Genomic DNA, 15,202 nt, shown 5'->3' on the forward strand with positions numbered 1-15,202 from the left:
TAAAAAAAAATAATATTGGTTAAACTCAGGCACTTTTTTCAAGGTGCATTTTCTAACCGGTTAGGTGCATAATCCTAACCGGGTGGAACATTACAAGGTGGACATTTGGAGCCCAAATCAGCCAGAGCTCTGTGAGTGAGCAAGATTGAGCTATAGCATAATGGAACAGGATTCTCTATCAAACATATTTTAACGTTTTGAAATGTGGTTCATTTTCTCCTTTAATTTAGCCTAGCAGGGTGGACATCATCGACAAAAATAGATACAACTAAGGGTTTATATTTATGTACCTTTTTAAACCATTGTTTTCCCACCGAATAAATGATGATACTTCCTGAATGTGGTGTCGTTTTAGAGGGGGGTTTTCTTAAATGGAGAATTACAAAAAAACTAACAGGGCGGAAAGGGATATCAGGGACACAGAACATTTTTGATAAAATAAATTACAATCATCATGAAAAAATGTAACTTTTGAAGAGAGAATTGTATTCGTAAATTCAATATGGAGTGCCAGAGTGCGCTCTGGGCGTACGTAAATTCAAAATAAAATGTATTTATAAAGCCCTTCCTACACCAGCTGATATCTCAAAGTGCTGTACAGAAACCCAGCCTAAAACCCCAAACAGAAAGCAATGCAGGTGTAGAAGCAGGAAGCAATTCAGAGTGTTGTCAGATTGTCCGTTCTAAACTCAGCGCGTTTCGGAGCGTTCAGACCACACTGGAGGCTCTGTCCAGGGACTAGGGTTGATCCGAGCGTTCAGACCACACTGGACGCTCTGTCCAGGGACTAGGGTTGATCCGAGCGTTCAGACCACACTGGACGCTCTGTCCAGGGACTAGGGTTGATCCGAGCGTTCAGACCACATTGGACGCTCTGTCCAGGGACTAGGGTTGATCCGAGCGTTCAGACCACACTGGACGCTCTGTCCAGGGACTAGGGTTGATCTGAGCGTTCAGACCAGACTGGAGGCTCTGTCCAGGGACTAGGGTTGATCCGAGCGTTCAGACCACACTGGACGCTCTGTCCAGGGACTAGGGTTGATCCGAGCGTTCAGACCACACTGGACGCTCTGTCCAGGGACTAGGGTTGATCCGAGCGTTCAGACCACACTGGACGCTCTGTCCAGGGACTAGGGTTGATCTGAGCGTTCAGACCACACTGGACACTCTGTCCAAGGACTAGGGTTGATCCGAGCGTTCAGACCACACTGGAGGCTCTGTCCAGGGACTAGGGTTGATCCGAGCGTTCAGACCACCGCTCTGTCCAGGGACTAGGGTTGATCCGAGCGTTCTGACCACACTGGACGTTCTGACCACACTGGACGCTCTGTCCAGGGACTAGGGTTGATCCGAGCGTTCAGACCACACTGGAGGCTCTGTCCAGGGACTAGGGTTGATCCGAGCGTTCAGACCACACTGGAGGCTCTGTCCAGGGACTAGGGTTGATCCGAGCGTTCAGACCACACTGGACGCTCTGTCCAGGGACTAGGGTTGATCCGAGCGTTCAGACCACACTGGACGCTCTGTCCAGGGACTAGGGTTGATCCGCGGGTCAGACCACACTGGAGGCTCTGTCCAGGGACTAGGGTTGATCCGAGCGTTCAGACCACACTGGACGCTCTGTCCAGGGACTAGGGTTGATCCGAGCGTTCAGACCACCGCTCTGTCCAGGGACTAGGGTTGATCCGAGCGTTCTGACCACACTGGACGCTCTGTCCAGGAACTAGGGTTGATCCGAGCGTTCAGACCACACTGGACGCTCTGTTCAGGGACTAGGGTTGATCCGAGCGTTCAGACCACACTGGACGCTCTGTCCAGGGACTAGGGTTGATCCGAGCGTTCAGACCACACTGGACGCTCTGTCCAGGGACTAGGGTTGATCCGAGCGTTCAGACCACCGCTCTGTCCAGGGACTAGGGTTGATCTGAGCGTTCTGACCACACTGGAGGCTCTGTCCAGGGACTAGGGTTGATCCGAGCGTTCAGACCACACTGGAGGCTCTGTCCAGGAACTAGGGTTGATCCGAGTGTTCAGACCCCACTGGACGCTCTGTCCAGGGACTAGGGTTGATCCGAGCGTTCAGACCACACTGGACGCTCTGTCCAGGAACTAGGGTTGATCCGAGTGTTCAGACCACACTGGACGCTCTGTCCAGGGACTAGGGTTGATCCGAGCGTTCAGACCACACTGGAGGCTCTGTCCAGGGACTAGGGTTGATCCGAGTGTTCAGACCACACTGGACGCTCTGTCCAGGGACTAGGGTTGATCCGAGCGTTCAGACCTCAGCTGCAGTCAAGCACCCACGATAACGTTGGCTTGCTGGCTAGCTTCTTCCAGACACAAATGAGAGAACACCCCACTGACCATTCTGTACAGCACTTTGATATATCAGCTGATGTAAGAAGGGCTTTATAAATACATTTGATTTGATTTTACTCGCCCTAACAAAGCTGTTTAGGCTGTTTGCATGTTATCCAGAGCGTTGGTGACTGTGTTGCTGGCACCAATTTAATTACGCATTTTTGCCAACGTTTACAGACACCGGCCATATTCATATTTGTGCACTCTGGCACACAGACAAGTGCTCTGAAATCGGAGTAGATAGCCAGAGTGAACGCACCTCTAGGAATATAAAATATGAAGTGGAAGTTAATACCCGGGTCATGGCAAGAACGTATACATCCATTGGGAAAATATATATATATATTTTTTAAGAAATACTCTTTTAAGGTCCATATTTTTGTGTTTTTAAGGTAAAGGACACCTGATCTTATATTTAAAGCCTTTTGGAATGCACATTTTTACACTCAAATATCAAGTGACATTTCCTGGGGACAGAAAGGGCACATCATTGTAGGAATGACCCAGCTGGTAAGTTAGCTACTCTGTAAATTAGCTACTCAGCAAATTAGCTACTCTGTAAGTTAGCTACTCAGCAAATTAGCTATTATGTAAGTTAGCTACTCTGTAAATTTATTTACCTTTATTTAACTAGGCAAGTCATTTAAGAACATATTCTTATTTTCAATGACGGCCTGGGAACAGTGGGTTAACTGCCTTGTTCAGGGGCAGAACGACAGATTTGTACCTTGTCAGCTCGGGGGTTTGAACTCGCAACCTTCCGGTTACTAGTCCAACACTCTAACCACTAGGCTACGCTGTAAGTTAGCTACTCTGTAAGTTAGCTTGCCTTGCTAGAAAGTAAAATAAACGTAACTACAGGAAACTACAGAGATAATGGTTTATTATCTTCTGAAGCTATTTGGTTATCTTAATAGAAATGATAAAATGTTGCTTTCTCACAAAATAAATGCGATCTCTTTGACGGGCTATCTCCATGGTAACCAGGTAGTCAATCTTTATGCCATACATGCCTTTCAAGCTACTGTAATAACCCTTAAGTATGCCCTTACCTAAGGAAATATTTGAGCGGCTCTATGCAACGCTCCCCTAACCCGGACGACGCTGGGCTATTGTACGCCGCCCAATGGGACTCCCGTTCATGACCAGTTGTAATACAGCCCGGGTTCGAACCCAGGTCTGTAGTGATGCCTCTAGCACTGCGATGCACTGCGATGCAGTGCTTTAGACCGCTGCATAACTTGGGAGGCACTGCTGTTTGCTTTTTGATGTGCGTTTGGGTTTTTGTCCTGCAGGAAGACCCAAAATCTTCAACGGAGAACCAGTTTTTAGACACTGGGTTTAAAATTGGACTTCAAAACACTTGATAACTGCTTCCCTGTTTCTTGCGCATTCAACAGATACGTGGATGAAAGCCCCCATCTTTGATTGTTTCAGACCATTTGAGAAATTATCACAGCGGAGATCTGTATTGCCAAATAACTCATTTTGTTTCATTGGTCCACAGAACATTTCCCCCAGTATTTAGGCTCTAGTTTTTGGAAGTCAAATCAGGCCTTACCAATGACCAAATAAAGAAAGGACTAAGGCCAGGCAGTCTTCCTATGTTTACCAATACCAAATGATTAAAAAAGGACTGACTTTTTCTTCCTATGCCCCAAATGTGGAAAAATGAGTCAAGATGGAGGCCAGGCAGTTTCCTATGAAAACCAAATGTACTTGTTGAAAGAAAGAGCATGAGATAGGGTGCAGGCCAAAGCCAGGGTTTGGAGTCTGCCACTAGCACAGTTTAGTCAGCTCAGCTATCCCCATTGAGACCGTGTCTGTGCCTCGAGAAAACCATGGCGGTGTTCGCCTTAGCAACTACTGTAAAGACACTCTTCCAATTAAAAGAGACTTAAATTAAAAAGGGCTATTAATGTTAGATCCCTCACTTCCAAGGCAGTTATAGTCAATTAACTAATCACTGATCATAATCTTGACGTTGGCCTGATTGAAACATGGAAAAATTTAGTGGGTTGTTACAGGAAAACCCGCAGTGGGTTCAATATTTCATCTAATGAAAAAAAAACATATTTCATCATTTGAGCTAGAAAATGATGCCAATAAATATCCATTTGATAACTATCCAATTTGGTGTAAAAGAAATAAACAACAGCAGAGGACTTTGTGAAGATGCAGGAGGAAACAGGTTGTATCTATATCCACAGTAAAACGGCCTGCATCAACATAACCTGAAACGCTGCAAGGAAGAAGCCATTCCAAAACCACCATAAAAAGTAGACTACAGTTTGCAACTGCACATGGGGACAAAGATCATACTTTTTGGATAAATGTCCTCTGCTCTGATGAAACAAAAATAGAACTGTTTGGCCGTAATGACCATCGTTATGTTTGGAGGAAAAAGGGGGACGCTTGCAAGCCGAAGAACACCATCCCAACGGTGAAGCAGTCCAGATGATGTTGTGGGGCTGCTTTGCTGCAGAAGGGACTCCTCCACAAAACAGATAGCATCAGCATGAAACAACATCTCAAGACATCAGTCAGGTAACACTTGGGTCTTCCAAATGGAAAATGACCCCAAGCATACTTCTGGCTTAAGAACAATAAAGTCAAGGTATTGGGGCCATCACAAAGCACTGACCTCAATCCTAGAACATTTGTGGGCAGAACTGAAAAAGCATGTGTGAGCAAGAGACAGACTCAGTTCCACCAGCTCTGTCAGGAGGAATGCAAAAATTCCCAACTTGCAGGAAGCTTGTGGAAGACTACCCGAAACATTTGATGTGTACTACATCATGAAGTGAGGTGTGTGATGTGTACTACATCATGAAGTGTGTGATGTGTACTACATCATGAAGTGTGTGTTGTGTACTTCACGAAGTTCTCATCACGAAGTGTGGTTTGTACATCATTAAGTGTGAGAAAGATCACGAAGAGGACATCATTAAGTGTGATGTGTACTACATCAGATCTTCCCATAGATGACTATCACGAGGTGGTAGAAAAGTGTAGCATTCCTTTGCCGTGGTGTTTTGCATTATTACTTCTAGTGCCTTGATGCATACAAGATTCACATTTTGGAGTATTTGTTATATTATTTTCCCCTCTGTCATTTAGGTCATTATTGATGAGCCATCCTCAGTAATCTTCCATTGAAATCACCAATGGCCTCATGGTGACATCACAGAGCAGTTTCCTTCTGTCCTGCAGCTCAGAAGGACTGTATCTAATGTGTTTGGGTGGTTTAATACATTAACTTGAGGTTAGACAGTTGATGTGGTTTAGGATTGTGCTGTTGGATTATTGTTTAGAGATATTTAAATAATTTAATACAACCTTTTCAGTGGAAACACTAAATGACATCCTTTTTAGGTGCGTTTTTGTAGAATGTGTTGTCATCTTAATGCTCTGCTTATAACAGTTGAATTCAGAAGTCATTTGTTCGACAATGTTCAAGTTGAGAGCTTTGATTTCCAGTTTTAAAAAAGTGAGAGATGGTCTGGGGACACTGTTAGATATGGGATGAAAGCCTGTCAGTTTCAGACCAGAGAAGGGTAGCTACTTCCTCCACCACCCTCTAGTGGTCACCTATAGTAACTGAATATGATTACAAGCTGACTTTTTCTTGCCCCTTGGAAAAATGAGTCAAGATGTGATATTGAAAATTACTTGGTAGAGCATGACGCAAAGCCAGGGTTTCGGGTTTGCGACGCATGGGGAGAACCAGTACGGTACTGTAAGTCACTCTGAATAAAAGAGACTTCTAAATTACAAAAATATGTGAACAACACTTTGCCAAAGTAACTTTTATTACCAGTTAGGTTTGTTACAGGAAAACAGTGGGTTGTTACAGGAAAACAGTGGGTTCAATATCTTCATCTAATGAAATAGTTCAGTAGAATGATGCCATTAATATCCATTTGATAACATCCAATAGTATGAGTTAACCTCTTAACGTAGGAAGTTGTAGTCCAGTGGCTGCAAACTAATGCCTGGACATTGTAGTCTAGTAAGCAACCTTCCCAGCAGTGGACACAACGACCAGTACGCCGAAGGATTGCGGGTAATGAAGTCCAGATGTTTAGTCGTCTCCTCCACACAGAGACAGCATGGCCTTCTGGTAATCCCCCTTAGTGTGCTCCTGGAGAAGAGAGGTACAGGGTCAGGTTAGGGACTGGTGGGGGTAGAGACAGACATGCTGTAAATCTCAAAACCCATTGGAGGAGAAGGTCAGAGGGGAGAGACCTCTTGCTTTTCTCCTCCAATGGGTTTGTAGAAGGAGAAAGAGAGGACATGAGGTGTATGCAACAGATCTTCCCATAGAGATATGAGGTGGTAGAGTAGGGTGGTGTTACTGACAGATTGTCTGGAACAGAGACTGTTAGTTTGGGGAGGTATTGATGTGGTATATTATTGTAGAGATGGTCTGGGACACTGTTAGTATGGGGAGGTGCTAGGCTGGGGAGGTATATTATTGTAGAGATGGTCTGGGACACTGTTAGTGTGGGGAGGTAGAGATGGGGTATATTATTGTAGAGATGGTCTGGGACACTGTTAGTGTGGGGACGTATTGATGTGGTATATTATTGTAGAGATGGTCTGGGACACTGTTAGTGTGGGGAGGTATTGATGTGGTATATTATTGTAGAGATGGTCTGGGACACTGTTAGTATGGAGAGGTATTGATGTGGTATATTATTGTAGAGATGGTCTGGGACACTTTTAGTGTGGGGAGGTGCTAGTGTGGGGAGGTATATTATTGTAGAGATGGTCTGGGACACTGTTAGTGTGGGGAGGAGCTAGTGTGGGGAGGAGCTAGGGTGGGAGGTATATTGTTGTTGTGTTACTCACAGAGATGGTCTGGAACAGAGACTTGCCGGTCTGACTCTTGAACTCGGTTCTGATATTCATGAGGTCGACTTCACAACGAGACACCATGATCCTCGTCACCACCTTCTCCTTCGCACTTTTACCCTGCAGATTAGAAATATACTGATCATCAACCTGCATATTCTAAATATACATCACCTCCTTCTCCATAGCCACTTTACTCTGCACAGAGGAGAGACAGTAAACAGGCTAGTAGTAGGAGTACCAGTCCTCTGCACAGTAAACAGGCTAGTAGTAGGAGTACCAGTCCTCTGCACAGTAAACAGGCTAGTAGTAGGAGTACCAGTCCTCTGCACAGTAAACAGGCTAGTAGTAGGAGTACCAGTCCTCTGCACAGTAAACAGGCTAGTAGTAGGAGTACCAGTCCTCTGCACAGTAAACAGGCTAGTAGTAGGAGTACCAGTCCTCTGCACAGTAAACAGGCTAGTAGTAGGAGTACCAGTCCTCTGCACAGTAAACAGGCTAGTAGTAGGAGTACCAGTCCTCTGCACAGTAAACAGGCTAGTAGGAGGAGTACCAGTCCTCTGCACAGTAAACAGGCTAGTAGTAGGAGTACCAGTCCTCTGCACAGTAAACAGGCTAGTAGTAGGAGTACCAGTCCTCTGCACAGTAAACAGGCTAGTAGTAGGAGTACCAGTCCTCTGCACAGTAAACAGGCTAGTAGTAGGAGTACCAGTACTCTGCAGTAAACAATCAGCGTTTCTCAACACTACATGATGCAACATGGTGTAAACTGACTGCAGTATTCCTTGTACTGTTTAAATCTTTTGCAAGTCCCAAATTAAAACTAGGCAAAGACTTTATACGTTTACTCATTTACCTTCATGGCCTCTGCAAGTCTGCTGGCGAAGTACAGTGGTTTGTTCTCAAAACACTCAACTGTAACAGAGACAGAGGAACTCAGAACCTGCTCATTAGTAAGGAACTCGTCACCTGGCTATCCAGGCCTTAACTGAAAGGCAAACAAAACCCCTAGACACTCGGCACTCTGTAGAATGAGTTTAACCACCCTGGTTTAAAGCAATGACTTACCGAGTGTCAGGAAGGACTTCTCCAGGTCTCCTTTCACCTCCTTCCTGATGCTCTCCTGCATGTCATAGGGACTGTAGCTCTTATACCTGTCAAACACTGGAGCAGACAACACACATTGACTGTCTTTTACCTGTCAAACACCTCGGGGCGACAGGGATTCTTTAACATCCACAGAAAATTAATATCAGCTCATGTCGCTGGTATAAGCTTATAGTTCCTTTCTGCAGGTGTCAGGCATGTCCCATCTGTCTGGTATACCATCATCAATAAAATACGTTACTGTGTAGCAGTCTTCATCGATCTGGCCAAGGCTTGCGACTCCAGCAATCACCACATTCTTATCGGCAGACTCAGCCTTGGTTTCTCAAATGACTGCCTCGCCTGGTTCACCAACTACTTCTCTGATAGAGTTCAGTGTGTCAAATCGGAGGGCCTGTTGTCCGGGCCTCTGGCCGACTCTTCTATGATATATATATATATATCTCAATGATGTCGCTCTTGCTGCTGGTGATCCTCTGATCCTCCTCTACGCAGACGACACCATTCTGTATTCATCTGGCCCTTTGGACACCGTTATCTAACCTCCAAACGAGCTTCAATGCAATACAACACTCTGTCGTGGCCTTCAACTGCTCTTAAACGCTAGTAAAGCCAAATGCATGTTTTTCAACCGTTCGCTACCCGCCCGCCCGACAAGCATCACTACCCTGGATGGTTCTGACCTAAAATATGTGGACAACTACAAATACCTAGGTGTCTGGTTAGACTGTAAACTCTCCTTCCAGACTCACATTAAGCATCTCCAATCAAAAATTGTATCTAGAATCAGCTTCCTATTTCCCAACAAAGCCTCCTTCACTCCTGCTGCCTAAACATACCCTCGTAAAACTGACTATCCTTCCGATCCTTGACTTTAGCGATGTCATTTACAAAATAGCCTCCAACACTCTACTCAGCAAATTGGATGTAGTCTATCAGTGCCATCCATTTAGTTACCAAAGCCCCATATACTACCCACCACTACGACCTGTATGCTCTCGTCGGCTGACCCTCGCTACATATTCGTCACCAGACCCACTGGCTCCAGGTCATCCATGCTAGGTAAAGCTCAGCCTTTTCTCAGCTCACGATAACACCCACCCGTAGCACGCGCTCCAGCAGGTATATCTCACTGGTCATCCCCAAAGCCAACACCTCCTTCAGCTGCCTTTCCTTCCAGTTCTCTGCTGCCAGTGACCGAAACAAATTGCAAAAATCACTGAAGATTTATATTTCCCTCACTAACTTTAAACAGCAACTATCTGAGCAGCTAACCGATCGCTGCAGCTGTACATAGTCCATCTGTAAATAGCCCATCCAACTACCTCATCCCCATATTGTTTGTGTTTACTTTTCTGCACCCCAGTATCACTACTTGCACATTATCATCTGCTCATTCATCACTCCAGTGTTAATCTGCTAAATTGTAATTACTTTGCTACTATGGCCCATTTATTGCCTTACCTCACGTCATTTACACGCACTGTATATAGACTTTCTACTGTATATTTATTCCATGTGTAACTGTTGTTTGTGTCGCACTGTTTTGCTTTATCTTGGCCAGGTCGCAGTTGTAAATGATAATTTGTTCAACTGGCCTACCTGGTTAAATGAAATATGTGGTCTCTTAGTCTGTCAGGTACCTTTCTGCAGGTGGGGAACACTCCTCTCTGACATGATGGAGATCCAGGTGGCCACATCGGTTCCTTTCCTCTTCACTCCAGCATCATACAGGGCCTGAATACCATATTACACATTACTAGAACCTTAAACATACAGGCCCCGAAGACCATATTATATAACACATCTATTAGATGGCTTTAAACATACAGGGCCTGTATGGTATCACTAGACACCATCATAAAACACTATTATAGTGAACCTTACTCAGCTTTTCAAACTGGGATCATTCATGTATAGATCTGGTTGATGTATCCATGGTGACAGACTACTAGACAGGACAGTATATTGTTCTTACTCTGGCATCTTCATCGATCTTCTCATAGTCCACCACACTGCAGGGTTCTGCCCTCTTGGCCTGTCAACAGATAAGATTAGAACAGGGTCAAAGATCAACTCAATAACAGACTAATTACTGCAGTCGTACCTGCACCAGGGCTACTTAGGGTCGTACCTGCACCAGGGCTACTTAGGGTCGTACCTGCACCAGGGCTACTTAGGGTCGTACCTGCACCAGGGCTACTTAGGGTCGTACCTGCACCAGGGCTACTTAGGGTCGTACCTGCACCAGGGCTACTTAGGGTCGTACCTGCACCAGGGCTACTTAGGGTCGTACCTGGCACCAGGGCTACTTAGGGTCGTACACCAGGGCTACTTAGGGTCGTACCTGCACCAGGGCTACTTAGGGTCGTACCTGCACCAGGGCTACTTAGGGTCGTACCTGCACCAGGGCTACTTAGGGTCGTACCTGCACCAGGGCCAGCAGCAGCTTGGCGAAGTCTCCCGAGGTGTCTCCAGCCACATCCTTCTCCAGATCCTTCTTGAACACTGAGGAGATCGAGCAGAGACATTCATACTACAAATGACAACATGATACATCCAGCCACAAGCCTAAAACTCTGGTCTAATGATGTAATGTTGTACTAGGTAGATAGACCTGCTGACAGCAGCTTTTAGACACAGAAAGATAATTTTATCTTTATAAATTTAGCTCTGTGGATTCACTAACGTTCCTTGTAGACCGTCTTAATCTCAGCCAGTTCTGAGGAGCTGCGAGAACAGACAATCTCTATCAGCACCTCCTCGTCCGTTCCTAGACCCTGCAGATACACAGACATGTTGCATTACCATAACATTGTACTATAAGGTTAGGATTATATTGTAAATGTCAGGCTCATCTCCAGTGACCTTTATCCCTCCCAACTGCACTGTAGACATACCACCAGGAGAGGGCAGTAGAGACCACTACAGTTATCAGATTATAATAGAGCTAGTTACTGTAGACATACCACCAGGAGAGGGCAGTAGAGACCACTACACAGTTATCAGATTATAATAGAGTTAGTTACTGTAGACATACTACCAGAAGAGGGCAGTAGAGGTTTGGTTGATTGAAAGACACTGTACCTTAATGGATCCTTTGATCTCGGAGGCATCGTACTGAGTTGTACTCTTCATCAGACCTAAGATCACAGTCTCCAACGACCCAGATAGAGCCCCCTTCAGGGCAGTCACCAGATCCTACAGGAGAGAAACACAGAGCATGCTACTTAGATACAGGCCATGTTACAGTCAGAGTAACAGAACAGACAACCCTCACAGGTGTCATGACAGTTCACGTGACATGATTGAGCCAGTTGACCCTAGTTTATCTGATTGGTCGAGTTGTCCTCCCATACCTTCTTGGCTCTCCTCTCATAAGCGAAAGCGATCTCTCTCCTCTGGCTGTAGGTCCTCTTGGTCAGAACATTGATGATGGTCGCTTCATCCACGCCTGAGATGACATCCCAGATAAACATAATAGTCAGGAATAAGTGGACATTGTTCTATATAACTAGACATTGTTCATTGAATTTAAATGATCAGTAAATCTGAATGACGAGGAACTCTTTAGTGGTTAGGCATTAATGATAGTGAACTGGCTATCCATTATACCAGTCTGGAGAGGGATGACTGGTAACTGGTTGTATCTGCCAGTCTAGCGGGAACTAGCTCGTCTGGAGGCAACTCTGTCTGCCACTAGCTGGTATTATGAGGCTGCTGCTGCTACTGAGGAAATGCCTTGGGAACATTCCCAGTTCAGTCAGGAAGCTGACTCACAAATACCACAGACTGTTGCCACATGGATACCTTTTACTGAGCCAGAGCCTAGCCAGAGCCTTACCCAGCCAGAGCCTTACCCAGCCAGAGCCTTACCCTACCCAGCCAGAGCCTTACCCTACCCAGCCAGAGCCTTACCCTACCCAGCCAGAGCCTTACCCTACCCAGCCAGAGCCTTACCCAGGCAGAGCCTTACCCTAGCCAGAGCCTTACCCAGCCAGAGCCTTACCCTAGCCAGAGCCTTACCCAGCCAGAGCCTTACCCTACCCAGCCAGAGCCTTACCCTACCCAGCCAGAGCCTTACCCTACCCAGCCAGAGCCTTACCCTACCCAGCCAGAGCCTTACCCTACCCAGCCAGAGCCTTACCCTACCCAGCCAGAGCCTTACCCTACCCAGCCAGAGCCTTACCCTACCCAGCCAGAGCCTTACCCTACCCAGCCAGAGCCTTACCCAACCCAGCCAGAGCCTAACCCAACCCAGCCAGAGCCTTACCCAACCCAGCCAGAGCCTTACCCAACCCAGGCAGAGCCTAACCCAGGCAGAGCCTAACCCAGGCAGAGCCTAACCCAGGCAGAGCAAACAGACGTATTATTCTTCAACTTATACGTCTCTTACCCTTCGTCTTGATAGCAGTCTCTATTCTGGCAGCATCTTTGTCTGGATCGAAGTCAATCGCAGGAACAACAGTTGGGTATTTGGACTCACAGGACTGTAATATATAATAGTTTATATTAATATAGTTTAATATTGGGGGACGACAGTCAAGTATTTGTGCTCACAGAAGATTAAGAAAACAATAGAGTATTGGTCACTGTACAGTAGTAGAATACTAGTACAAAGCAGTAGTAGCACTGGAGTTTAACACCAACATTAATACTACTTACTCCCACATTAAGAGACAGTTGTCCTAGAAACTCAGATACCAGCGCCATGTTGACTGTCCTATAGAGGAGTGAGAAGTGTTTTAGAGACAGTTCTCCTGCTGAGAACCGTGTAGCTCAATGTCCTGATCACCGTCACTGGGAGTTGGGTAACTCAGACCATCCAGAGATCTTATTGGTTCTCAGGTGATGATTACATTCTTCTAACTGCAGCGTCTCTCTGAAACAATCATCTCTGTCGATAACTAAGGCACCAAGTCCTCTGTTTATCAAAATGACTAACTAGATGTAACAGTCTGTCAACTATTATATGTCCAGCCTAGACACACCCTGATGAAACACTAGTTAGCACAGAGAACTAACCTTTACTACAACAACCTAAACGCTAATGACTTCTAAACCCCTACAGCCTACACCCTAACCCCTACTACTACCACCACAACCTACTACTACCAACCACCACCACAACCTAACCCCTACTACTACAGCCTACACCCTAACCCCTACTACTACCACCACCAGCACACCCTAACCCCTACTACTACCACCACCAGCACACCCTAACCCCTACAACTACCACCACCAGCACACCCTAACCCCTACAACTACCACCAGCACACCCTAACCCCTACTACTACCACCAGCACACCCTAACCCCTACTACTACCACCAGCACACCCTAACCCCTACTACTACCACCACCAGCACACCCTAACCCCTACTACTACCACCACCACACCCTAACCCCTACTACTACCACCACCACCACACCCTAACCCCTACTACTACCACCACCACCACACCCTAACCCCTACTACTACCACCACCACCACACCCTAACCCCTACTACTACCACCACCACCACACCCTAACCCCTACAACTACCACCACCAACACACCCTAACCCCTACAACTACCACCACCAACACACCCTAACCCCTAACCCACCACCAACACACCCTTCACCCTAACCACCAACACCCTAACCCCTACTACTACCACCACCACCAACTACACCACCAACACACCCTAACCCCTACTACACCACCAACCCCTACTACACCACCACCAGCACACCCTAACCCCTACTTCACCCTAACCCCTACTACACCCTAACCCCCACTACTACCACCACCACCAACACACCCTAACCCCTACTACACCCTAACCCCTACTACACCCTAACCCCTACTACACCCTAACCCCTACTACACCCTAACCCCTACTACACCCTAACCCCTACTACACCCTAACCCCTACAACTACCACCACACCCTAACCCATTTGGCAGACAACCAGCAGACACACCCTGGAGCTAGCAGCAGAGCCCTCTGTCTCAGAGAGGTAGTACGGCTGAATCACTGCCTTCTCAGGACTGTTTATACAGAGAAAAGACTGCATTCTGAACATGCATATATTTGACTGGACATGAAGATAATAGAAACAGATACAATGCATGACAACACTGAATCTAACTTGGGGTTTAGTCCCCTACAAGCAAAAACTCACAGAGCTAGTTTTGGGATGATAGAAATCCTTCCAAGAGCTAGATGAAGCCGATTGTTCGAAACATTTCTAGTAATGAATGTTAAAAGGAATTGTCAGTTTACCTGCCTGTGCTGAAGAGCGCTGTGGTGCTGTAGAATAGTCCTGGCTATGTGGCCTGGAATGGGTGTGGTGCTTAAATACCACAGGGAGGTTCTACATGAAGCTGTAGAACCTATAATACCGCTCTCTCCTTAGTCTCCACCCCTGAGTCAGACCCACAACACAAACACATTTGTACTTAAGATATACACGTACTTAAGATATACACGTCTTAAGGTAGAACAGACAGCATTTTAACTACTTTATATGAAACAGACTAATCATAATATCAGTCAAAAATATCAAATTCCCAGTTTATGTTACAAAATCAACTTTATAGGAAGTTTATTATTTTTTATTTTTTATATTTCACTCAAAAATAGAGTAAGGCATAACTGGTAGAATGGATGGATGCAGTTCAATGCATGATCAATATAATTCACCAATACATTTCTTAGCAGTCCACATATTGCTGTTAGGTTGTAAATCACAGCTGGCCTGGTACATGTTGCTGCCTCCAGTCGGGATGCTCTGTTTAAATGAACTCAATATTGTGGACAAAAACAGACCAATGTAACGAAGGCTGGGAATGTCAATACAATTAAACTAGCAAGGGAAATGATCGCAA

General features: G+C 45.8%; 1 protein-coding gene across 2 annotated transcripts; it reads right to left on the reverse strand.

Annotated features, from left to right (window-relative positions):
- Positions 1 to 6,155: 6,155 nt before the first annotated feature.
- On the reverse strand, positions 6,156 to 14,695 carry LOC124031517 (annexin A2-A-like). 2 transcript variants are annotated; one of them, XM_046342850.1, is made up of 13 exons: positions 14,598 to 14,695; positions 12,991 to 13,048; positions 12,722 to 12,815; positions 11,685 to 11,779; positions 11,413 to 11,526; positions 11,015 to 11,105; positions 10,754 to 10,833; positions 10,304 to 10,363; positions 9,969 to 10,062; positions 8,287 to 8,382; positions 8,075 to 8,133; positions 7,216 to 7,338; positions 6,156 to 6,505 (listed from the first exon to the last, which is right to left on the reverse strand). In XM_046342850.1, the coding sequence occupies exons 2-13, from the start codon at positions 13,036 to 13,038 to the stop codon at positions 6,446 to 6,448; spliced, it is 1,014 nt and encodes a 337-aa protein (XP_046198806.1). In that variant the 5' UTR covers positions 13,039 to 13,048; positions 14,598 to 14,695; the 3' UTR covers positions 6,156 to 6,445. The 2 variants fall into 2 exon arrangements, with proteins under 2 accessions (XP_046198806.1, XP_046198816.1); XM_046342860.1 differs by having other exon boundaries at positions 14,602 to 14,676.
- Between the last annotated feature and the right edge of the window lie 507 nt (positions 14,696 to 15,202).

Source organism: Oncorhynchus gorbuscha, linkage group LG01, assembly GCF_021184085.1.
Source record: "Oncorhynchus gorbuscha isolate QuinsamMale2020 ecotype Even-year linkage group LG01, OgorEven_v1.0, whole genome shotgun sequence".
NCBI lineage: Eukaryota > Metazoa > Chordata > Actinopteri > Salmoniformes > Salmonidae > Oncorhynchus > Oncorhynchus gorbuscha.